At 36.5% G+C, this 24,654-nt stretch overlaps 2 protein-coding genes and 1 pseudogene across 3 annotated transcripts in view; 2 read left to right on the plus strand and 1 right to left on the minus strand.

Moving 5' to 3' along the window:
- LOC128017369 (ferritin, heavy subunit-like) overlaps positions 1–24,654 on the minus strand; it is a 346,688-nt gene that overhangs the window by 49,289 nt on the left and 272,745 nt on the right. The gene's annotated exons all lie outside the window — the stretch shown is intronic.
- Positions 1,171–3,923, plus strand: LOC128017534 (E3 ubiquitin-protein ligase MARCHF3-like; annotated as a pseudogene).
- The window catches only part of LOC128017360 (ADAMTS-like protein 3), a 148,425-nt gene continuing 131,331 nt past the window's right edge, over positions 7,561–24,654 (plus strand). The window contains exons 1-2 of the mRNA XM_052602721.1: positions 7,561–7,854; positions 8,472–8,594. Of these exons, the coding sequence (XP_052458681.1) occupies positions 8,526–8,594 (69 nt within the window). The 5' untranslated portion in view covers positions 7,561–7,854; positions 8,472–8,525. The remainder of the gene's footprint in view (positions 7,855–8,471; positions 8,595–24,654) is intronic.

The following is a 24,654-nucleotide window of genomic DNA, read 5'->3' on the forward strand; positions in this document are numbered from 1 at the left end:
ACTTTAAACTTTAGCTGTCTGACGTAAGCATCTGTTGACCATTGAGAATTTCAGAGAATTTCAAATGCTAATTTGTGGTAATTGCCGCATGATTTCGATAACCTGGCAATTTCTCGACTCTCGAAATGGATGTTGTGCATCCCTTACAGTTTAGGTTCAACAAGTTTATCTGTACAGTAAAGAGAGGAATACATTGTATCTTTTCAAAATCCTTTCATACACCCACAGTCATCTTCATTACAGATTCGGATTCACAACTGTGTCCTGTAAAACTTTAATATTGATCTCTATTTAAAAAACTAAATAAACATGCATTGAATGTAAATAATATAATGCATGTGCATGCAAAGTTTTGCAAATATGAATTGATATGTAAACGGTCATCATTTAACAAATGACCACTGCATCAGCTTAAAGAGAGGGAAACCTGTCATTATACATATGTATGTGTGTAAATATATACTACGGTCCAAAAGTTTGTGTTCAGCTAGATTCAGCTTTTTTTATTATCAATACTTTCAGCAAGGGTACATGACAGTAACAGTAAAGACTTTTACGTTGTTACAAAGAAATAATTTCAAGTAAAATGCTGCTCTTTAGATCTTTTTATCAAAGAAGCAAAGAACAAAAATGTATCACGGTTTAAAAGAAAATATTCAGCGTTGATAATAATGAGAAATGTTTTAGCAAAATGATTTCTGAAGGATCATGTGACATTGAAGACTGGAGTAATGATGCTGAAAATTCAGGAATAAATTACATTTTAATATATATTAAAACAGAAATCAGCTATAAAAATATTGAACAATATTACAGATTTTGCTGTATTTTAACTATAAAAAAATTCACAAACATTATATATATATATATGTGTGTGTGTACATCTCAGTCATTATTCATCTAAATTAAATTATTTATAAAAATAGGAGCTAACAAATCTCATGCTCATTCATGTTCACATTAAATGCAGTTCTTTACATAAATTTGAGTAAATAATAATCATGTAAATAAGCAGCTGTTTCAGTCTGTTCCTCACACAAAGCTAATGTATGCAAACTCAGGCTCCTGTCTCTACTGTTCTGTCAGTGTCTCTTCATTAATTTGATCACATGTCCCTCATCTCTCTGTCTCTGTCAGTTTCAGGTATGAACAGCCTCATGTATAACAGTCATGCTCTGTGAGGAGTCATCAGCTGGACTCAGTGCTGCTCTGGATTCTGTGGTTCTGGTGAGACCTCCATGGATCCTGCACAGAAGGTCCTTCACAGTAGCACTTCTGTTTCTTCTGTGATCCCTGAACACAGCGGCATCAGGTGGGTCAAAGTTTGTGTTTCTTTTTCTTTAGGGGTCCTGACGAACTTGATGAACTTGCTCAGGTGTGTTTGATTAGGGTTGAAGGTAAAGTCTGCAGGGCATTGGCCCTCCAGGGCAAGATTTGAGGAAGTCATTCAGCCAAATGTCACAAAGTCCCATTAGACATTGGTAACATGTAAATGTATGTGGTCATGTGTTGTATTCATAGAATCATTTCATCACTTGCTCACCAACAGATCCTCTACAGTGAATGGGTGCCGTCTCCGGTTTGACTGGACTTTATCCACTGTTACGTTATAATCAATTATTTATAATTTGGCCAGTTAAAACACCTTAATGATGGATCTATTTATTAAAAACACCCAGCTTTCACTTCACAATATTAATCGATGCACTGCAGTGTTGTGGGTTATCGTGATGTTTTTATCTGCTTTTAACTGTTTGGACTCTCATTCTGACGTCACCCATTCACTGCAGAGGATGTAATGCTAAATTTCTACAAATCTTCCCTGACAAAGAAAGAAACTCATTTACATCTCGGGTGGCCTGAGGGTGAATACATTTTCATTTTTAGGTGAACTAATTTGAACATATTTAATTTAGTCTCCTGGAATCTTGTGTGGTCTTCAGCTCTTGTTCTCTGTATCTGCAGAATTGATGTCTGATATCCGGACACTGAGGAGGCGTTCTGTCGTATCTGTCATGAAGGCAGTGGTGCGGGTGATCTGTTATCTCCCTGTGAGTGTGCCGGCTCTCTGGCGAAGGTTCACCGTGTTTGTCTGGAGCGATGGCTCACGGCCTCCAGCACTAGCCACTGTGAGCTCTGCCACTTTGAGTTCGCTCTGGAGAGACTTCCCAAACCGCTCACTGAGGTAAAATCATCAGCAGCAGAGCATGGCAATGATCTTTATCCTATGAAGGATAAAATCCTCTATAATATGCACAATTGTAAATATTCAACCCACTTTTTGAAGTCAATGAAAAACATTTTTTTCACTCCATTTATTCTCATTTTGCAGGTTTAGCATCTGCATCTTGAGAACCGACTATTTAGGCTTTCTGTGATTCTATTGGTGGATGCATGTTGCTATAGAAACACAGATATGATGTGACCTCAGTCTGTCAGTCTGAGTTTATGTGAGACATAGGAATAAAGATGGCTAAAACTGAAAGTATCTATTATAATATGTATTTATCTATGCATTATGTATAGTATTGTGATATGGATGGTTGCAAATTATGTTTTTTCTTTATCTTAGGTTGTCTGAATTGTAAGCTCCATTTTTTTATTTTAATTATTCCAAAAGAAAAAAAAAACACATGAAATAAGCTTTCTAACTGCCTTAATTCAAGTATAAACCCCCTTCCAATGGGCTGTTTTTCGTGGCTGCAGTGGTTCACCACACCTTCCATGCAGCAGCAGAGACGGATGCCATCTGTTTCCTGTTCATCACACCATCACACAACGGCATGAAGGCCGGGGGACTCACTGTCCTCACACTGACACTCTTCACTATTTAACCTTTTCTGGACTGTTGTAAGTTCACTCTTGTTTTCAGTGTAGCAAACGAAAGTGCAATGATATTTTACACCTGCAGTGTTTCTGACTCGTGCAGTATAGGAAACTATTCTGATTTAGAAAACAAAAACAAAAAAACACGCATTAATTAGATTTCTCTTCCATCTCTTCTTCATTCTGTTGGTTTTTCTTTATGACACTTCTTTGACAAGATTTATGACACCCGGGATGATACAGTGAAAACTGAATAAAGGAAAAACGTCAACAAATTTGTAAAAGAGTGATCTTTCTTTTGTAAACGCAGGTATCCCTACGTTACCACATTCATCTCTTCAGGATGTGGAATGGGACAAATCCCAGCGTCCGGCTACAGATTCCCCGTCCTGTGAGGACACCCCAGAGACCAAAACATCTACCAGTGCCCTTCTTGTGCAAATACAAGAATAAGGAGACCGTGGTATAGTGCCTGAAACATCATCATGAAGAAAACAGACAGCTATTTCAGACAAACCCTGATTTCATGATGTCCCGATTTTGTGTAAAGCCCTGATTTCAAAGTCACTCTTAGATCTGGAGTGACGTTCTGATTTGAACCAAAGCAGTGTCCTAATTTAGAGTGAAACCCTTTTGAAGTGTTTGGCTTCATATTCATTTATGTTTTTAAATAATGGAAGACTTTAAAACAAGGAACATTTCAGCATTTGAAATTCATGGAAATGAAGGAAAAGAACAGGTCTTCAGAAATAAACCAGAGAAGAATAGCATTGAGATAATAACGGTTGAGTTATGTAAACCTGCTGTTTTACCTTACAAAACTGCTTCATAATTAGTCAACATAATATATATCTGTTTGCTTTATCATGAAAACTTAAAAAGGTTTCCTTCCATAAAACAGGAAAAAAGTGGACATTTAATTATCTTTTAATCATTTGATGTTATAACTAAACTGAAAAGCTAAATTAAAACAAACCCTTTGTACGTTGTGTTCATTGTAAATGTCACAGCAGAAAATCCAACATGAGAAAATATACACTACCATTTTTTAATAAATGAATACTTTTATTCAGCAAGGATGCATTCATTTAATCAAAACTGACAATAAAGCCATTCCTTTCTATTCATCAAAGAATCCTGAATGTTTTTATTACACTTTATATTAAGCAGCACAAATGTCTTCAACATTGAAAACCAATAATAAATGTTTCTTGAGCAGCAAATCAGTATACAATAATGTCCCAGACTGAAGACTGGAGTCACACTACAAGCAGGCAGACCACAGTGCTCAACAAAGGAAATGACTTACATGTAGTCTTATGATAGGTATGATTGGTTAGTTCATCAAATCCTATGTGAGAACAGCACAGGATTTACCCACTGGCAAAATGAGTAGCAGTAAAATGTAATGTTAGTTAACAAGAACATTGCTTAAAAGAGAGATAAAGGGAAGCATGCATAAACCAACTTAAAAAATATATATATATTATTATCATTAAACATGACAACCACTGTGCTTGTGTTTCTCTCTCTCCGTGTGTATGTGTGAAAATTGTACCTTTAACATTTGTGTATGGATGAAGAAGATTAGTTGAATCAGGTTAAAGTATATTTGATGACTGATCATTTTTTTTCTGATTCAATTATCAAAAGTCAACTGTATAATATGAGTTATGACAAGTAATTTACTGAAATGTAAATATAATGTAGATGTAGATCTGGAAGAGAAGGTGCTGCTGGCCCCTGTCTGGAGGGTAAAGTAAGAGCAATGGGATCCAAAGACCTCAGTGCACTTCTGGCATTCATGATCCATTACTGCATGCAATCTGGATTATCTAATCAGATTAAAAAAAATTAAGTACTTGTAATTAGATTACATTACATTTTAAAATACTCGTTATCAGACTACAGTTACTTTTTTATTGATTATACAATTACATTTCACACAATTCTTTCTCTTTGCTCTGTCATCAACTCAATGTGCAGTGAATGTTTTAGGATTTTCAATAGACCTTAAATAGAGGACATGAATAAATATGAAATATTTCTGATTTTGCACAATTTCTAGGTCACTAATCAAATAAGTTAGTTATTCACTTAAGGTGATGTTGATCACTGATCATATGACCTTTTGTGTTCAGAAGTTTTTATTTCCATTATGCTCTGTGAGTCATGATCGTCAAACTTTTGTACAAACGAGTTCATGCAGCTTGAGTGTAACTGTTAAAGTAGATGATCAGATCTCAGCCAATTTTAAATAAAGTATTTTTTTTTTTATTAAACTTTTAATTCATATTGTAATGCTGATTATTATCTGTGACGGAAAAAAAATTGAAAATAGACTCAATACTTTTGCATACTAAACATCGTGTGACCGATGACTGCGGTCAAATATATAAAATATATTGAAATGTGTTTATGCAATATGAATAACTGCTAGTTTTGGAATAAAATAATTGCTTAATAGCCTATTTGAGAAAACTGTTGAATAAAACCTCTGCGTGATTTTCTTCAACAGCAGGTGGAGATAAAAGTCCATGAATCCGCTCAAAGTGCACAACTCAGCAGCTGTAATAAGAACCATTTCCTTCTGTGTTTAGAAAAGAAGCACACATCCAGAAACGGCCATGAATATTTCTCATGCATCTCATGCTTACATTTATCGTTGTTGTATTTCGCTGTTCAAACTCTAAGATCTAAGTGCAGTTTAGTTGTTTCCCACCCATCCAGATGATAGGCCCTCCTTTATAAGACTTAAATGTAACACTTGGGTACTTTAAATGGTATTCATCAAAAAGTCACCTTCTAGATGTATGTGGAATAATAATGAACCCTGTGGATCAAGGAGCTCACTAATAGTCTCTTTAAAAGAATGAAAAGCTTTGCCCTTCTGCTGCTCACTTTGACTTGAGCCAGGGCAGGTGAAAGCATATCAAAGCCATATCTCTCGCTGCCAAACGCTACTCTACACTTCATAATAAACAGATATGCGTTGCCCCAACAAGCTCTTTTATCACTCGCAGGAGCATATAGAATGATAAAAGCGCCAGGGTGCTCTCTGGAATCAATCCAAAGGGTTTAATGATCTTGAGTTGAGAATGTATTTGAACACTTACGAATGTATGTCATTGCATTAGATACAAAACATCAAACCTATATGATGCTATTATTTTAAATCAACATTATATATACTATGTGTATGTGTGTGTGTGTGTGTGTGTGTGCACATATGTGTATGTATGTATCTTATGTATAAATAAATAAATAAATATATATATATATATAGCCTATGTATTTAAAAAAAAAAAATCTATAAATATTGTTATATATTCAGGAGGCCAGCCACCAAATGCTATCCAACATACTTTACTGGTGTTCAGATCACATATTGATTACATCACATTTCACACGTGCAAATCACATCACGTGATTTAAATACCCTCTTCCCAGGCATAGGAACCAATGACTGCTCATCATGCATATATACACATTATCCCAAATACACCACATTTCCTCCCCCATTAAAAATCATACACCACATTATCAGTTCAAAAGCACCACATGTGTTCAAATTCTCAATTTCTAAAACGCTGTGGTAATTTAATAGTTCGTTTAGAGCGACGTAGACCCCCTGGACTTGGAATCAGGGGTTCTGTTGTTCAGCATATTTACTGTTAGGATGTGACTTCATTTTAACTCTGCAAGCTCTCTTTATATGCCCAATCACTCCACAATTGTGACATTTAGAGTTTTTAAAATAACACTCCTGTGCATTATGGTTTTTCCCTTTACAACGATAGCATTGTCTCTGGTTATAAACAGTCTTTGCATTTACCTTATGCACTGTTGTCGCTGAATCCTCTGTTTTCCTCAGCTGTTGCGTATCTCGATCTGCGGTTTCCATACTGTGAGCAACTTCAAGTGCCCGTGCAAAAGTGAGTGTGTCTTCCGAAAGCAATCTTCGTTGACATGCTTCACTTCGGATTCCGCTGACAAAACGATCACGTAGAGACTCATCCAAACTTGCACCAAAGTCACATTTAGATGCACATTGTTTCAGTTCAGCAACATACTGGGACACAGTTTCATGGGGCTTTTGAACACAGCGCTGAAATCGGAAACGCTCAGCTATTATTAACGGCTTTGGTTCAAAATGGGCCTTCAGAATGTTCACAATTTCTTCAAACGTTTTATCCTTTGGCTTCGCAGGCTGAACCAGATTCCGTAGTAATCCATATGTGGACGCTCCCACAGCACTAAGCAAAGTCGCTACTTGCTTCGTATCATCCACATCATTTGCAATCATGAACAATTCCGCTCGTTCAATATATGCAGACCAGGACTCATTTTCCGGTTTATACTCATCCAATCTTCCGATTTGCGCCATGTCTCCTCACACTTTATCCTCGTCGCCAATTTATGTTATATATTCAGGAGGCCAGCCACCAAATGCTATCCAACATACTTTACTGGTGTTCAGATCACATATTGATTACATCACATTTCACACGTGCAAATCACATCACGTGATTTAAATACCCTCTTCCCAGGCATAGGAACCAATGACTGCTCATCATGCATATATACACATTATCCCAAATACACCACAAATATAAACGTATTCGTTTGATAATTAGTTACTTTTTACATTACAAACATCAAAAACCCACCTATAAAGGCAGGTTCCATTGTGACTGTATGTGTCAACATGCCCCGCCGCGGGGGGAGCGATCTAGTCGCGTCGCGTCGCGTCGCGTCCGGTGTGGGACGCCTAGCGGACTATCCGTTCAGGACATGAACTTCTGTCAGCTCAGTGTTCAGTAAGCAGCCCTTCGCTGAGGACATCGCAGAAACTCGCAGTCACAGGCGCTCCATTCAGCCTTTATATCAGCCGCCTGAGCGCTGCGCGTCAGCCACGCGCCATTCAGATCAACATCATCAGGGCTCGTGCGGTGTTCAGTGAATATTGGAGCGGCGCGCGCGCTTAATAGATTAACATGTGAATCTATGAGTTACTTTGCAGCAAAGGTAAGAGCTGATCGATCGCGTAAATGAACGTCTTTGCGTAGCTTTACACTGCATAAGACGAGTCTTTTTTTTAGAGGATAATATTAGCGTGTCTATCGGTTTTTATTTTCAAATGTTTTAATATGAGTCATTTATAAAGCAAATTTGATTTGCCTGACATAACCTGTATGTGCACTGGGTCAGCTGGTCCATCTCTTTGCAGCATCTCTAAATGCACTCTTCTGATCAAATTAAATCCGTGTCATGTGGATAGTATATATATATATATATATATATATATATATATATATATATATATATATATATATATATATATATATATATATATATATATATATATATATATGACATGCACTGCTGCACAGAAATGATAACCGGAAACCTATTATGCTGCATTCTTACTGCTGTTGCATTATGGATGGGGAATACCTGAAAAAAAAGGCATTTTTTTTCACTGTCAAAAAACTCATACCAGACTGGAAAGTGTAATTAAGTCAATCAAGAGTACGGCCATCTTGCACTTTCCATCTAAAATCAACAGTCTCCTCAGAGGTAAATAACTGAGCGTCATTCCTACAGCAGCAGCTCTTGCATGGCATCTCTGTGTCTCTCCTCAGGCTGATATCTGACTGACATCATTCACCAGGCAGCTCTGGAGCAGGATTTTAAAGATGGGCTTCTGGGTTTTGCCAGCATGTCGGATCAGCTTGATGTTGACAGTGATGTCGTCCACTGGTCAGGTATGATACATGCCAGACGTTGTTTTCGTGAAGTTATTTATCTCTCACCTGAATGCTATCAATCTGATTTTCTTTACACTGTAATATTCTTAGCTACTGGCTGCTGTACTTTAAGTCATTTTTACAGCATTGGTTCTACAGTTAAATTTATTGTATAGTTCACATTCAAACTGTACTGTGATATCATAGTGAGCATGCATGCCGGGTTATGTGTTTAGCGCACAATGTTTTGAAGCTCATTTGTGCCTGCTTACATACTATATTGCCATATATAATGCAGACTGCAAGTTGTAATCAGACTTAAAGTCAATCATTATGCTTTGTAGCATTTTTATAATCATCATAATGGTCACGTCAAGCAAGAGTGTATGTGTTATGAGTTTTTTGAATCCCACATTGCAGTGCGATCTGATCATTTGTAAAGCCATTTGTTGTCCTCTCGCAGTAAAATTATATAGATTTTGCAGTAAAAGTTAGAATTTTGGGTTATATTGTAACAAATTACTGGCATTAGAGTAGAGAGCATGAAAGATTTAAGAAATGTTTAGAGAGCATATATATACATATATATATAACTCATAGTAATGCGCTCCATCACGGGTCCTGAGGGAACTGTTAAACGTTGCCCTTCTCTTTTGTTGTAACAAACAGGTTATATATAGAGGGCTGATGTGGATGTTAATGGAAGAGCTGGCATGGATGTGGAGGCCAGTCTAACCCTGTACAATAGGGCCACTCGGTAACAGCAATTTACACTGCCGTGCTGCCACCTAAACGTCGCCAAATCTCTTTGTCCTATGTGCCGGTACATGAATAATGACAGCTGAAACCCAAGTCCTTCCTTTGTGGAACGAAATGTAAGTGAAAAGATGGAGGAGAGAGCAGGTAGTGGCATTAGTGCAGCAGTGCACTCTGGGATAGAGTTACAGCTGGCCACGTTGAGCGCCTTTTCCATGCACGCACCATTTGGCTAGTGTCATTCATTCCCTAGTTTGTACGCGAGCTGATGGACAGCAGCATCTCTGTCGTTTACGCCGCTTTATACCACTTCAGAATTGATCATTTCCATTTGGCTGACTGAAGCAGGTGACAGGGGCCATCCATCGTGGAGAGAGCAGGTTTCTGCTAGAGTCTAAATTGAAATTTGATGTGCATTTATCCAGTTTCCATTAAAGCTCTTCGCAGTAATCTTTCAGAATAATATTTGTTCTTTGGGCTAAACACTTCGGCTTGATTTATGTGCGCGTGGGAGCCGCCGCTGGGACTCCTTAAGAAGCTGTGAGTTTCAGCACTGAAAGCGAAGTGGAGTCTAACAGGTGTTTTCACTACTCTTTTCCCACATCTCCTATTTTCCTGCTTTTCTTATTAGAAAGCGGCTCTGCTCTTTCACCTCCCTCTGGCAGTGCACTCCTCCTCATTCACGTCTTTCTCATGAAAGGACTTTGTAGGGTCAGATTGTGTTAAATGTGGGATTTGGTGGGCAGATGTATTTAATTTTACTTTTTGTTCAGCCTGATAAAATGATAAAACTCACAAAGCACAGATTTATCCATCCATCATCCATCCATCCATCCACATTCAGATTCATGAAATGAATTAGAATTTAAAAGACATTTTCAATTCATTGCTGCTCAACATATTGCGTACAGGATGCTTCTGGTCTCTGCTGAGTTCAATAGTTAGCTGCACTTTGGCAGCAGGTTCTAAGCTCTTAATTCACTTGTATGGATTATTCAGCACCTAACACTTCATCTCATTGGACCAACCTTTATTCTGCAGGGACAGAAAGCACATTTCAGAAGAAGCTCAGAGGTTAAATGAGTTCATAGTCAACAATTACAGGCCAGAGTAGATTTTGAAATAGTGATTCTAGCTCGGCTTATCCTGTAGATTATGACAAGCAGATGTTGCATTAACCTTGTGCCTGATTGCTTTTTATTGCATTGTGTTTTCAAGGGTATTGATATTCTCAAGTTCTCAATTGAAGCCATTCGTGCCCTCTTTTTCAATGTTACCATCTCCTCCATTTCGATTGCTTTCCATTTTTCACTTTCATGTTCCCAATTTACAGATTCAGAGACATTACTGAAGGGTTGCATTGTAGGCGGAGAAACAAATGAGCTCTTTGTTGTCTCTGCCTTTCAAAGATGAGAAATGCATGACAATGCGCTCTTTCTATCACATTGTGAAGTTTAAATCATATTTTGGGGATAGTTTTCAGCACTTGTTATTGAAAGAGACTGTAGAGACACGACCGGATATTATACAGCAGAGAGAATGGATTGAACTTGAACCTTAGAGGTTGCTTTTTCATTTCAAACAAATGAGGTGTTATGCCGCCTTCCATTTGGAACCGCCTCTGTGTTTATGATGCCTTTAAAGGCGCACTAGCTTGGGACAAAGCCAGAATGATAAACAATGCTAGAGACGTGTTCATCAGCACACAAACCAACAGAACATGTCATGTCTGGCTAGGGCTCAACAGATATTGTGTTTAATGTATTTAAATGTATGAGCTTGCTGTGTTGGAGGATAGTGTGAAGTTTTCTGTGGAGTTGTCAGGCAGCAGTGTGAAAGCTTTGCTCGCTCACTGCTTTTGTTTTGTATGTCCAGAGACACTACGGCTGCAGCTCCAGCCTGTTTGAACAGCTGACACCTAAAGCAGAGACAAAAAAGCTGGCTCCAGACAGCCTCATTGCTGAGAGCCGGGAATAGGTTGTGGATGTTTTAGTGTGTGTTTCAAGTGTGCACTTGAATGTCTGTATATTTGTTCTTTATGGATGAACAAAATATTTACACACTTGAGCTATACTTAAAAATGTCTGAATGTCATTGCATTAAATAACATCTAAAAATATTTTTAAGAAGAATTTAAAATATCTGTTTTTTTTTTATACATTGCAATCAATCCATTTTATAAATATATCTGTAGAGGACCGACTAAAAGTATTATCTACGTAAAATTGTAAAAAGTTCAGTTCAGAAAATGCATTATTTTTTGCACATGCCACATATTTGTATCTAATGCAGTGGCATTCAGACATTTTTTTTTTGTGAGTAGTTAAATTATTTTTAATTTAATTATAAATGTCATAAAAAATTTGTACACACACACAAACATACATAATATTCATATATGTATATAAAATATATTTGATATAAACTTGAAACAAAATAAATGTTTTATATATTTCATTTTATACTTCAATTTATTGTTATTGATTTGCGATACTTATTTGAGTGGTTCAAAGGTCTTAGATTTTACATGTGATCTGAACATGCATCTTGAAATAATTCTGTATATATATATATATATATATATATATATATATATATATATATATATATATATAAATATTACAATAGGGAGATATTATATTTTATATATATAAATTGATGCAATCTTTCAAAAGGAAGTCAGAGTAGAACCATCCAAATGTTCATATTTATGAAATATGGCAGGCTATATGTTAACAGAGGCTTCGACCTCCACAGGAAAGTTTTGAATCATGGAAGGGTGATTTTATAAGGTTGCTAGGTAGCAAAAAAATAAAATAATAATAATGGAATTTTGAGGCATTCAAGATATCTTCATAGGGGCTGACAGATTCTAAACTCATTTTTCGTTTCTTTGTTCACAGAAAAGATAATTAATGGGGCAAAATCATGTGGCTTTCATGTGTTTTACAGCTTCACAATATCTGCTGATGGTTCAAAGCGTGTTAATGTTTTGATTTATTGGTCCATACAGGGCCATAAATACACAGCTGCTTTTAATTGCAGTTTTACAGATAAACCCTTAAATCAGTGCAGCACATACATATGTTACTCTGAGACAGTCAAACCCTGAGTGCAGGGTTCTGCAGTAAATCACTGAATCCCAAACATTGGTTTGCATCTTTAAATTCATGCATGATGTAAATCCGGATGCATTTCCTGTAGGTCTGGATTGCTCCATGTAAATTGTAACTATTGTTTTGAAGCGGTTGGGTTTAAATCATGCACGAGTTTGCAGATTGCATGTACAGCACCTTTGTGATTCTGTCTTACCAGTTAATGCATGAGTTTAAACATTAACGTTTAGACAACTTTTTTCATCTAACATCAAAGGTGTCATATAAATGATTGAAGTCTTTGAATCGATTCTACAGATTTACCCCAAGAATAAAGAGTGAAAATTCAAAAGAAAGTCTGTAGATTGTGTCTGAGCCTGTGAAAGGGTAAAAGAGCTCTTATCTGTATGTTTTGACGTATACGGCTCGTCATGAATTCTCTCTCTCTCAATCTATGGTGGATCGAGTTGAACTGAAAGGCTCATTCATACACAGTGACTGTGTGGCCATTCACTCGACCAGATGTAAACAAACTCGCTGCCTTTTTGCACCCGCTGCACTGCTGATCTGTTGGATGGGACCCTCTCTCCTCTCTCTCTCTCTCTCTCTCTCTCTCTCTCTCTCTCTCTCTCTCTCTCTCTCTGTCTCACTCTCTCTCTCTCTCTCTCTCTCACTCTCTCTCTAACATGGCAAATTGGCTCTTGACACTAAGCCCTGGCACATATTTCATGATTCCATTAATGGGCCCAGTCAGCTTTTGATATTATGCTAAGTTCAGGACCTTAAAGGAAAGGTTCACCCAAAAATGACAATTTAATCATAATTTACTCTTGTCTATACTGTTTCAAACCTCATATTATTTTCCCTCTTCCATGAAACAGCAGAAATACAAGGAAAATGGAGGATAACATACCGTCGAGTCTCTTTTGCAGTCTAATTTAATTTACTGTTATATTTTATTTTAAAGGTTGTGACAAACTCTTTAAAAAATAGGTAGATCTATTTTTGGTTCCTCGAAGAACCTTTAAGTGAAAAGTTCTTAAAAGTTTTTTCTTAGATTTTCGTAGTCATTTAAATAATATATAAAGACGATTTTGTGCATTGGAAAGTTTCCATAGATGTCAAAGGCTCATCATTGAACCAAGTGTTCCAAAAAAATACAAATAAATGAAGAGTGTGTCATGACGGTCAAATGATCCGCAAGGAATAATGATGTCAAACCTGAAGGCACTATTTTGGAACTGAACACAAATGATTTCCTGTTTCTACTTTTAGAATTTTTTTGTTTAGTCTACTTTTGTATTGTATTTTCAGTGTATTGTATTTTCAATTCATTGGACCGTATAAATCACCATCCACTTTCAAAGTCTCAAAAAAAGAAAAAAGAAAAAAAGAAAGAAAAAAAAAGCAGCTTGGCTATTCTGTCTAGCGTCTCATTTTGTGATTCAAAGAAGAATGAAAGTCATATGAGATTGAAACCATATGAGGGTGAGTGAGTTATTACAAAATGTTCATTTGGGGTGAACTATTTCTTCTAGGACAATTCATTAGAAAAGTAGTCTTTTTAGATTTGAGCCTCCATAAATGTTGATTGTGGCTCTGCTTGAAGGTTCTGCCTCATTTCACAAATCTCTAGTTGTTGAAAGGACTGTGATATCTGACTGCCACCAGTTCAAATACAAATTTCTATCAGATTTAATGCGCATAGTCCACTATAAGCAAGTTATTTGTTGAACGATACCCTGAAAATAGTGTAAATATTGTGACTCTGTGGTGCTGTCAGAACATCTCTCTGTTTAAGCATCATGACCAAACCGTTATATACTGTATATACTTTGGTGCACAATTACTTGTTTGGACCAATGATAAATGGGTTTTTAAGTGTTTAAGAAACCTGTTTGAAAACAGTCATACTTTTTGTAATTACATACAGCTTCATTAGTAGCTTCATGTTGTTGAGATAAAGATAAAGAAAAGGGTACAAAAGCAGCTTTAAAGGAATGCGTCACCCAAAAATAAAAATGTACTCACCCTCAGGGCTTCTAAGATGTAGATGAGTTTGTTTCTTCATAGGAACAGATTTGGAGAAATTTAGCATTAGATCACTTGCTCATCAATGGATCCTCTGCAGTGAATGGGTGCCGTCAAAATGAGAGCCCAAACCGACAAAATCGGTCCATTACTGATAAAAACAGTAATCCACATGACTCCATATTATTGCTTCCTTCAGTTTGTTATCTCAAATAATAATAATCTACTCACATATTTGTTTAGGACTGTTTTCAATTTGAAACGGTGCTTGATCTGTGCATATTTCTCTCCAGATTCAGACAAGGTGACTTTCACTGGAGGAAGCAGTATTATGGATAGGGGACTCGTATTTTAGTCAGCTGAAGTTGAAAACATTAGAAAACATCTCATTGATGGGATTGCTTCTTACAAACATGCAGCTTCACTTCGCAATTGATGGACTGGAGTCGTGTGGATTACTTGCGGATTAATGTGATGTTTTTATCAGTTTTTGGACTCTCATTCTGACGGCACCCATTCACTGCAGAGGATCTATTGGTGAGCAAGTGATGTAATGCTGAATTTCTCCAAATCTGTTGCAGTGAAGAAACAAACCCATCTTCATCTTGGATGGACTGAGGCTGAGTAATTTTTCAGCAATGTGTTCTTTTTTTGGGGTGAACTATTCCTTTAAAATCAAGCAGCAGCTTCTGCCAAATTGTTGCATTGCCAGTGGACTGAAAGCTTAACACATGTTAGTCTTATTAGAGTCTTACCTTACCTGCCTTTCAGCAAACTAGTTTGGGAGTATGTTATGCCACCTTACTAATATTCATGATAATATAGCTTTCATAAGGTTTATAAAATCTCACCTCAACGTTCAAATCATTCTTACTGAGACTTTCTAATTTTACTGCATATGAAGTTGGCATACTGTTCATGTGCATTGCAACAACTTCCAGTATTTCATTCAGAGGTGTGGACTGCTTACCCAGCATTTCCTGTAAAAATTACACTTCCTGTAAATAAATACAGTAAACTGTGTGTTCTCTCACCTTCACTATTTATTATTCTCTGCACTGAAGCGCCTCAAGCAGCTTTTAGATTAGCATATGGTAGATATCCAGCAACTGTTCACCTCAGTGTTTTTTGACCTCATAAAATCTGTTAGCTTGTGTATCTTCATTACATAGCAAATACAGAAAAACACAATCAACATGCAGTTTGATTATGGAGGAGGTGAAGATCGTGACTGTTCAGACGGATAGGGAATCATTTCAGTTATATTTTATAAAAAGTTCTACTCCTCGGGCTCGAGTCATGATGGTAAAAAACAAGATGATTCAGTCTTCAAACTGGATTTCTGTGTTCTATCGATTCTTGATGATTTGTTTTTACCATACTTAACAAATGTATTGGCAATAAAATGAACATATTGCGTCATGAGTACAAATAGCTGAACATAGCTACATGCCGCATACTAAACTAAATTTCTGAAAAGAAAACTGAAAACATATAACTCGTTGGGCAGTACTGAGATACTGTAATTCAAATTTACAATTTGCAAGTTCAAATAAGGTGACCAGATTTCTGAAATGGAAATCAGAAACATTACTAATTCAGTAGTCATAATTTAATTGAAATCTTATTATTTGAAAAAAAAAAAAAAATTGACCAATACATGTTTGTGTTTTTTAATTTTTAACAAATTGATCCTAACTGGTTTTATATGTACAATTCACCAAAAATCTTAATATAAAAAATAGTGAATGATAACAGATCACAACAGTATTATAACCAAATAATGATTTTATAAAAACACGTGACAAAAATATTGGGACATTTTATTTTCATTTTATTTATTTTGTTTATTTAATTGTTGTGGGTTCTATATGTTATTATAATAAGTAATATGTTTGTGGGTGAAAATGATCCTAACTGCAAAAAATGCAAAAGATTCCACCTGTCTGCCAATAAATGTATTTACATGCACAGTCTTATATTGTTATATTGTCATTCTATTGCATTGTGGAGCTTCTATCACGAAAACACATTCCTCATATGTGTAAACATACCTGGCAATAAAACTCATTCTGATCGATTATTAATATTAACGCAACAAAGGTCATGCAAATGCCTTAAACTGTGATCTTTTGTCATTTATATATCTGTTCAATCTATTAATCAAAAACAGACCTGGTATGCAACCATGCTTTTTTTTTTTTTTTTTTTTTACATGCAATCAATTCCTGATGGATAAAACCAAGTCTTGCATTGAATATTCATGTATAAAGAAGTAAAGTTAGTTGCAAATGCCATTTCATTTTGAGTTTGAACATAATGAAATTGAAAGAGGGAATATATCTTTTGCCTCTTAACCCCCCACTTTATTTTGGGTGGTATGGACAAGGGTGAGTTATGGATGTTAGGACCATTAAATGCTTAGTGGTAAATCCAGAGCTTCCTGCTGAGCCAAGGCTGGACGTTTCCCACAGGCAGACACTGTGGATGCAGGATTTTTTTTAGGGAGGATGGGGACTTTTTGGTTGGTTTTAGAGGTGGAGGAGGCAGGGTTAAGAGTGAGCGAGGTGGTGTGGCGTTAAGCTGACATGTTAAGGGGGATGATAAGAAACAGAAGAGGTTTGGCCAGTGGCGAGCCGGCCAGGAGTCAAATGTGGCAGTGTTGGTGCTTGTAAGGGAGGGTGATAAGAAACATTAACTGTTAAGGAGGTTAAGAACAGATGTGGTGGGGTCACAGACTAGAGTAAATATAACAGTGGAAGGCAGAATGATCTTGGGCTGCTTTTGAGACATATTTCAGAAATTGAAATATTTTAACGTGATTAACCGTGAAATATTGCAACAATGTGTACAGTTTGTACCCTCATTAATATCTCAATTGTCGAGACTTTGCCTTGACAGGCCAATATGAGGAAATGTTTTTTGTTTTGGTGAAAGATTATTGCTCTGGGCAAAAACCTTGGACTGCCTTGCTAGTGCTCAATCTGAAATGTAATCCTGTAAGTGAAAGAGTTGGAACATAACATCCTTGTGTCATGCAGACAGCGTTCAGGAGAATCAGATCACTAGCGATTTCAACAGAGTTTGAATTTTAGATGTGAGACTCTAATAAGCATGGAAACACACATAGCATAGGCAACTATTTGTGACCTGCTCCGTCATTCTGAATCCCTGAAAGATTCCAGACAAGACATTATTTAACAGAACTGGGACGTTTATTTAAACATACATGAAGTAAAAAAATATAATGCATGTACCCTATACCATTGTAACAGAGTGCACTGCAGGCAAGCTTACTGAGCAAATATGTAAATGACTTTTTATAATTTTATTTATAATCAACATTTATTATATTCTCTACACTCTTTGTAGACTTCTCTGTTGCCTCAAGAGAGGTTACCATTCAGGAAGCTGATTAAGTTTTTGAACAGAGCCCATGTCACCTCAAAACAAATATCCTATAGTATGGTAATCTGTACTATGTCCAGGTACCCAAACAGATCAGGAACAGCTGTTAGCAGATCCTCACATTTACCCAACTCCGAATCTCAAGGTCAGCCAGAGCACTCTCAGAATTCCTCAACACGTCACCCGAGCTCTGTGAACACGGCTCATGGGGTGTTCATCAATGCTGGCGTAACTCTTGACTTGAGGCTTATTGTCTTTATAGCCTCTTTTTATTGTTTTGTCAGAACCCCAGCAGTGCACAGAAGGATTATTGGCTGGTTGTGGAGGCAATTATGGAAGTCTGTTTTCGCCAATGAGTAAAAAAAAGCTAATTGTGACTTCTTATTTCACAATTCTGACTTTTTTTTCTCTTGCAATTGTGAGTTATAAAGTCAGAATTACATGATAAAAAAAAAGTTGTAATTGTGTGTTATGAAGTATTAAGAAATAAAGTCAGAATTGTGAGATATACTTTAAACTTGGAATTATGAGAAGAAAGTCAATCTATTTTTCCTCAGAATAATAGGACATTATAACTTGCAGCTGCAAGTTTTTATCTTGTTATTCTGAGAAAAGAAGTGAGAATTGTGAGATATAAACTATATTGCGAAAAAAAGAATGGCAAAAAAAAGGTATAAACTCACAGTTGTGAGAAAAAAGTTGCCATTGCCATTGCCGAAACGGGGTTATGTAGTTGATGACTCACTCTGGTGTGTTTTTCAAAATTGACTAACATTCAGCTCAGTGTAGAAATGACTATGTGTATTTGATTGATGCTCAAAAAGTTTATTCCATCCTCCAGTGGTCTGCTCTTGTTTATCTCAGTGAGCAGCAGCTGATGCCATCAAGTGCCTCCTAATACTTTTAGGAAGTAAGTTGTGCATAATTGCCCTGTATGTTAGTTTATGTATGTTTAGATATGTGAATGAGTGTCTGGCAACTGCCAAGCTTTACCTTAGTTACCTTTAAAACACTTGGTGGCTTGCTGCAGAGCACATTTGTCAAAGGTGTCGGGCTGACAAAAGTGTTACCATGACATGCACCTCCATCCTCTTGAGCGCTTGCTTATTAAAGTGCCTTCAGAGGATAACATACATCAACAGACAGCTGGAGCACACCAAAAAAGGACAATCTCGCTGTGAGACTAATGACAGAGTCAAAAGTGATTTCTTTTTATACAACAGTTCAATAATCGAGAAGTTAAACAGTTGAGTTAAACAGAACCGTTGTCCTACAGTGATGCTTTGTTAATGAACGAATGCATCAATGACTTAGTTTTCCACTCATAAAAACAGTCACTTTCATAATGAGACCAACTATCTGGCACCATCTTCTAACACCTGCATTTGTTAAACATTCAACCTGAGGACAAAACCAGAAGAGCTGTCTAATGCCAGAACTTGATTACTTTGTACTTTGGTATTTTAGCCTGGAAATTTCGCAAGTTGTCAACAGTTTGTATTCCAGTTGAGTGGGATGTTGTGGACTAATTTCAATGTGCATAATGCTACAGAATCATGACCTTTGGGTTGGTAATAGCCCGTAGGTTATAACTCTGGGTTGCTTTTTGTTCCCAAGAATGAGCCACATTTCTCTGCATACCAACCACTTCTGATATGAGAAAAACAATCACCAAGAACATTAAAGTATGGCCATAGGGAGCAAGCTCAAGCCTGCAGGGCAGTTTTGCTCTTGCTGATTGGAATATGATCAAAGAGGCTGCTGCATGCAGAGATTACACTGATGAATATGCATTATCCATCAGCAGGTGGGTGGATGATGTTGTCACCAGAACTACTAAAGGCTGTGGCTGTACACTGACTCTCCAGGTCCACTCAAAAATACTTCCTCTGACTCACTTTCTGAATTCCAAATGTCTCGAAATGAAGCAAGTCTTAAATATGATGTGTTCATTTGTATGTGTGTAAACTACTGTTCAAAAGATTGGGGTTGATAAAGATTTTTAAAATCTTTTTTTAAAATAAGTCCTTTGTTCTCGGCTGAATTCTCTTGATCAAAAATACAGTAATATTTTGAAATGTTATTACAATTCAGAATAACTGTTTTCCATTTGAATATATTTTTAAGTGTAATTTATTCCTGTGATCAAAGCTGAATTTTCAGCATCATTCCTCCAGTCTTCAGTGTCACATGATCCTTCAGAAATCATTCTAATATGCCGATTGGCTGCTCAAGTAACATTGCTTATTATTACATATTAAAAAAACAGTTGTTTTGTGGAGATTGTGATACTTTTTAGAAAATTATTTGATAAATAGAATGATCAAAAGAACATCAAAAAAAAAAAAAAAAAAAAAAAAATATATATATATATATATATAATTTTTTTTTTTTACATTATAAAAGTCTTTGTTGTCACTTTTCTTGAATTTAATGCATCCTTGCTAAATAAAAGTATTAATTTCTATATTTAATGCATTTATAAATTAATATTAATATTTATAAATATTTATCCCCCACTACACTGGTGCAAAATCATAATTCTGTCGAAAATGCTGGCCGGGTCAGTGATCTTTAACATGTTGGCCATGACATATTAAGTTTAGAGATTTCTTAATTTGAAGTGTGCTATGAAAAAAAAAAAGAAGCAGTTTGAATGTTTCATTTATGACTCACTATGTGACTACATTTCTATATGTGTCTGCCAATGGTAGTTGGTAGTAAAAAAATACTCTGAAAGCTTGTATGTGATGTCAGGGACATTATATGATTGTCTTACAAGGAGCATGTGACTCAAATTGCTGTTGTCACTTTATTTTCCCCAAAGGATTTAGAGTAAGGATGCTTTTACCACCCCATAGATGCTGCTCAGAGTAAATAATGAATCTTCATTGTCCCATTGACTTCAGAGCTGAGGAATGTTCGAGTGACCAGATGTAAACCTGGCCTGTTTTAACGAAGTGCTCTTTCTGGAAGTTATGATCCAGGATCAGATCTTCCTCTGACCGTACTGATCCTTGGCACCAAGTGTTAAAAGTCAAAAGCTTATCCAGGGTTAGTCCGGTCTGAGGAGAGGCACTGGCCTGCTGCCATAAACCCAGAGACCTGCCAGAGATTTCTCTACATTGTTGAATAGACTTGCTCTGACAGCGCCGTGACATTCCTTCACTCAAAGCCGAGTCACACTGAAGTTAGGACTCATGGCGCGGCCGTTGACTTAGTGCTTTACTTTTTTGGCACTTATGCCCTGCTGAGACAATGTATCTACAGTTCCCTAACAGAGTGCTTGATGAAACATCTTCTGGCACATAAAAACATGCACACCTGTGCCGGCTCTTGGAAATGCCAGTGGAAGTGAGAAGAGCCTTTAGTAATGAGCTTGTATGAGGCGCTAAGCTGAATGAAACCCAGAACAGTTACTCACACACCTCCTGATGTTCAAGTCAAATCAAAATCACGGTTAATTACGGAAAAGGTCACAGCAAGGAAAATATTGCTAAGCATAAAGTTAAATTAAACATTCTCTCTATTGTTGGAATCACTTTTCTTTTTCTAGCTGATGAACAATAAAAACGTCAGCCAATCAGAATCCACTCAGCTTAAAAGTTTTCAAACATTTAAACACTTACAATAAACTGAACATTAACATCCGTTGGTGTGGATGCTAATGTAGGGTTACAATTTAAGTTAAGGTGTCCTTGTTACAATGTAATTATACATTTAAGTACTGAGTAATATTAATTAACTACATGTACTTGCTATAAAGTTAGGGTTATGATGAGGGTTTGGTTTATGGTTAGTTGCATGTATTGATGCATAATTAACTGTTATTACAATAGTAAGGATATGTAACTTGTAACAAGGATATCTTAAAATAAAGTGTTAGCTAACATAGGTATAGTTCTTGGTGTATATGGGCCTTAACTATAACAATAAAGGTAATTCTGTGTGTATTTCTAATTTAAAACGGGTTACACCTCTGTTTTTAAACAAACAAACATGCATTATTTTTTGTTAGTTTTTAGTTATTTTTTTTTCAAAAAGTTGAGAAAATCAAGTTGTTGTGAAAGACTACATCTGGATAGGATTCAGAATGATGATCAAAACATAGATGGAGTAGATTACCACCATCAAATCCTGCACAGTCCTTAACCACTTCCTGGGTCGTCATTTCATTTAGCTACATTAGGTAGTTTTGATTTATATGCTGTTTGATGATTGCATTATTACATATGTGATCGCTTATTTCTGCTTCTCCTTCACCGTGTTTTGATCCAGATATTCAGTACTCTTTCAGAAGATGTGTAATAACGAGCCTGTCCTCCAACAAAAAACGACCATATAGGTCATTTGTGCATGCACCTTATTACGACCTATATTTACGTTTTAAAGTTAAGCGCCCTCTAGCGGGCGTAAAAATAATGACAGTATCGCGTTGCGTCTGTCATCATGAAATGACATATAATGTCATTACCAATCAGAATGCACGTTTATTTAAATGCAATGTGTGGACTTTTTACACCGATTTCACAGTAATTCGTACATATTTTACTAGGTGGCTTATTCGTTTGAATGACCACACCTAACCCCACCACTAAACCTAACAGAAATCATGCTAAATTATGATTTATACAGCATATACATTTACGCACATGTCCATTCCCTGGGATCGAACCCATGATAGCATGATTAAATGATATCAAAGTATAACGCAACAATCTACTAACTGAGCTACATGAAACGCAAATCATAGTGCAAATAAAAGCGTACAAAATATTAATATGAGAACGACCTTTTGCCGATAGGGGCGCAATTGTAGTATACGCTCAGATGGGTCTTATTTCAGGGATTTGGACAAACGACCTATACGAGCGTATTGGTTGGAGGACAGGTTGGTAATAGCGCCTCCTACCATATAAGCCAGAAAATTCTGTAATTGGCGGGAAAGCATTGTCTCGTAAATGATGGAAAATTAAATTAAACATACACTGCAGGAGTGTTTAGCGCTCCTTGATGTTCATCTCGCCTTATTCTGGGTCCGAATAAAACAACAGATCATGCGCAGACTATTCTGTCTCTTTGAGTTTAAATCTATATTTATTCACACCTTTATTAAATATATCCGAGTCCTGATCTGGAGGTAACGTCCGATTCCGATCAAGTCTGAAACCACATGATCGGGAACGATTTCCGATCCTGTGATCGGATCTGGACATCCCTAGTTATCATTATCTTTATTGTTATCATTCTCAGTGTGAACAGACCTTTAAACTGATTTAGAAGCATTTTTTCCTTTTTTAGTGCACTTAAAATATCATATGTTGGACTGTGAACATGCTCACAGAGCGTTGTGCAGCCCCCTTTGGTGTCTATTCTTGGTCCATTCCTGTGAGCCATATTATTTTTGCTCTGTCAGGGCGGTTTCCTGTAAGAGATGATGAGAGATGGCTGAGCTGCACATACAGGAGGGAGTTGGTCTTGTTGTCGTAAGTCTGTGTGGGACCTTGAGGCCTCATAGGGAATTTATTGGAGAAGATGTCTCCTGCGTACACAGTCAGCACCTGAAGGATTTCTCTGTGTGTGTGTGTGTGTGTGTGTCTTGGGGAACACAGATGGAGGGGTGTTTACAGGGGTGCAGAGGGACAGGAGAGATGACAGACGAGACATGTTTAGACTAAGCAGTCTTGATTGAACTGTGTGATTGGAGACAGACTGCAGAAACGTACATGACAAACATAAACACATTTCATACAAACACACGCACACACTGATTGATTCAGATCTACCATAACAGAGGGTACCCTTTTTATTTTGACTTTATAAGGGTTTTTTAATCAACACATTAAATGATATTGATAAGATCAGTCTAGGGACTGAAAATGGTTCACAAAATGTATTTAATAAATATTTTTATTTATAAAATGTATAGTTTTAATTACGTTTAGCTAATCGTCCTCAATTAAAAAGAAAATCATTTTTAAATACTTAACTATATTTTTAAGTTAACATGAACTAAGCATGAACAATACTTCTACAGCATTTATTAAGTCTAATGGTCAAATGGTAAATAATTTTTAATATTTGTATAGATAGATAGATAGATAGATAGTTAAATAATGTATTACTTAATTAGTTTTCTCAATATAATTTATAAAAAAATTGTTGTCAATATTTATTAGTGGTGTTGTAGTTGATGGCTGTGTTTACTTCGTCTTGACATTATTGAATTAAGTTCAGAAATATGTTTTCAGTTACTGTATGAGGAAAAAAATAAACAAATCAAGGATGTAATTATTTATGTTTGTTTGCAAAAATTACATTGAACTAATGAACTTCCTCTGTGTTGTGACTCTGATTTTGGAGCCAGTTCTTGAAATCCTCTTGAGTTTTGTCCAGCCCTTACACACACACACACACACACACACATGGATATCAGGGCTGTTAATTCAGGCCTGTCAGTGTAAGTCTGTGTTGCTGATGAAAGCATGCCGGGCGGCTCCTCTGACCGTGTGCCAAACTCTGCTGATCTTTAGGTCATAAGAATTTGGAGAGGTAGTCAGCCTCACACACTCGCCCTAGCAGACACTCCCAGTGCGTAGGTACAAATTTAGATTCACTTCTGATTCCTCTGTTTTGAAGCTTCAAACACTTGTAAATAGTTTCCCATTTAATGAGCAGGGAGGGAAAAAGCTTTTTAGGTGCTCGCTGTGATTTTATAACCTCCTCAACTTCCATAAATTGTTTATAAGTGTGTCACCAGGCTGTTCTGAGAAAGCCGTCGGCCTAGC

This window comes from Carassius gibelio, chromosome A7, assembly GCF_023724105.1.
Source record: "Carassius gibelio isolate Cgi1373 ecotype wild population from Czech Republic chromosome A7, carGib1.2-hapl.c, whole genome shotgun sequence".
NCBI classification, from domain to species: Eukaryota; Metazoa; Chordata; class Actinopteri; order Cypriniformes; family Cyprinidae; genus Carassius; species Carassius gibelio.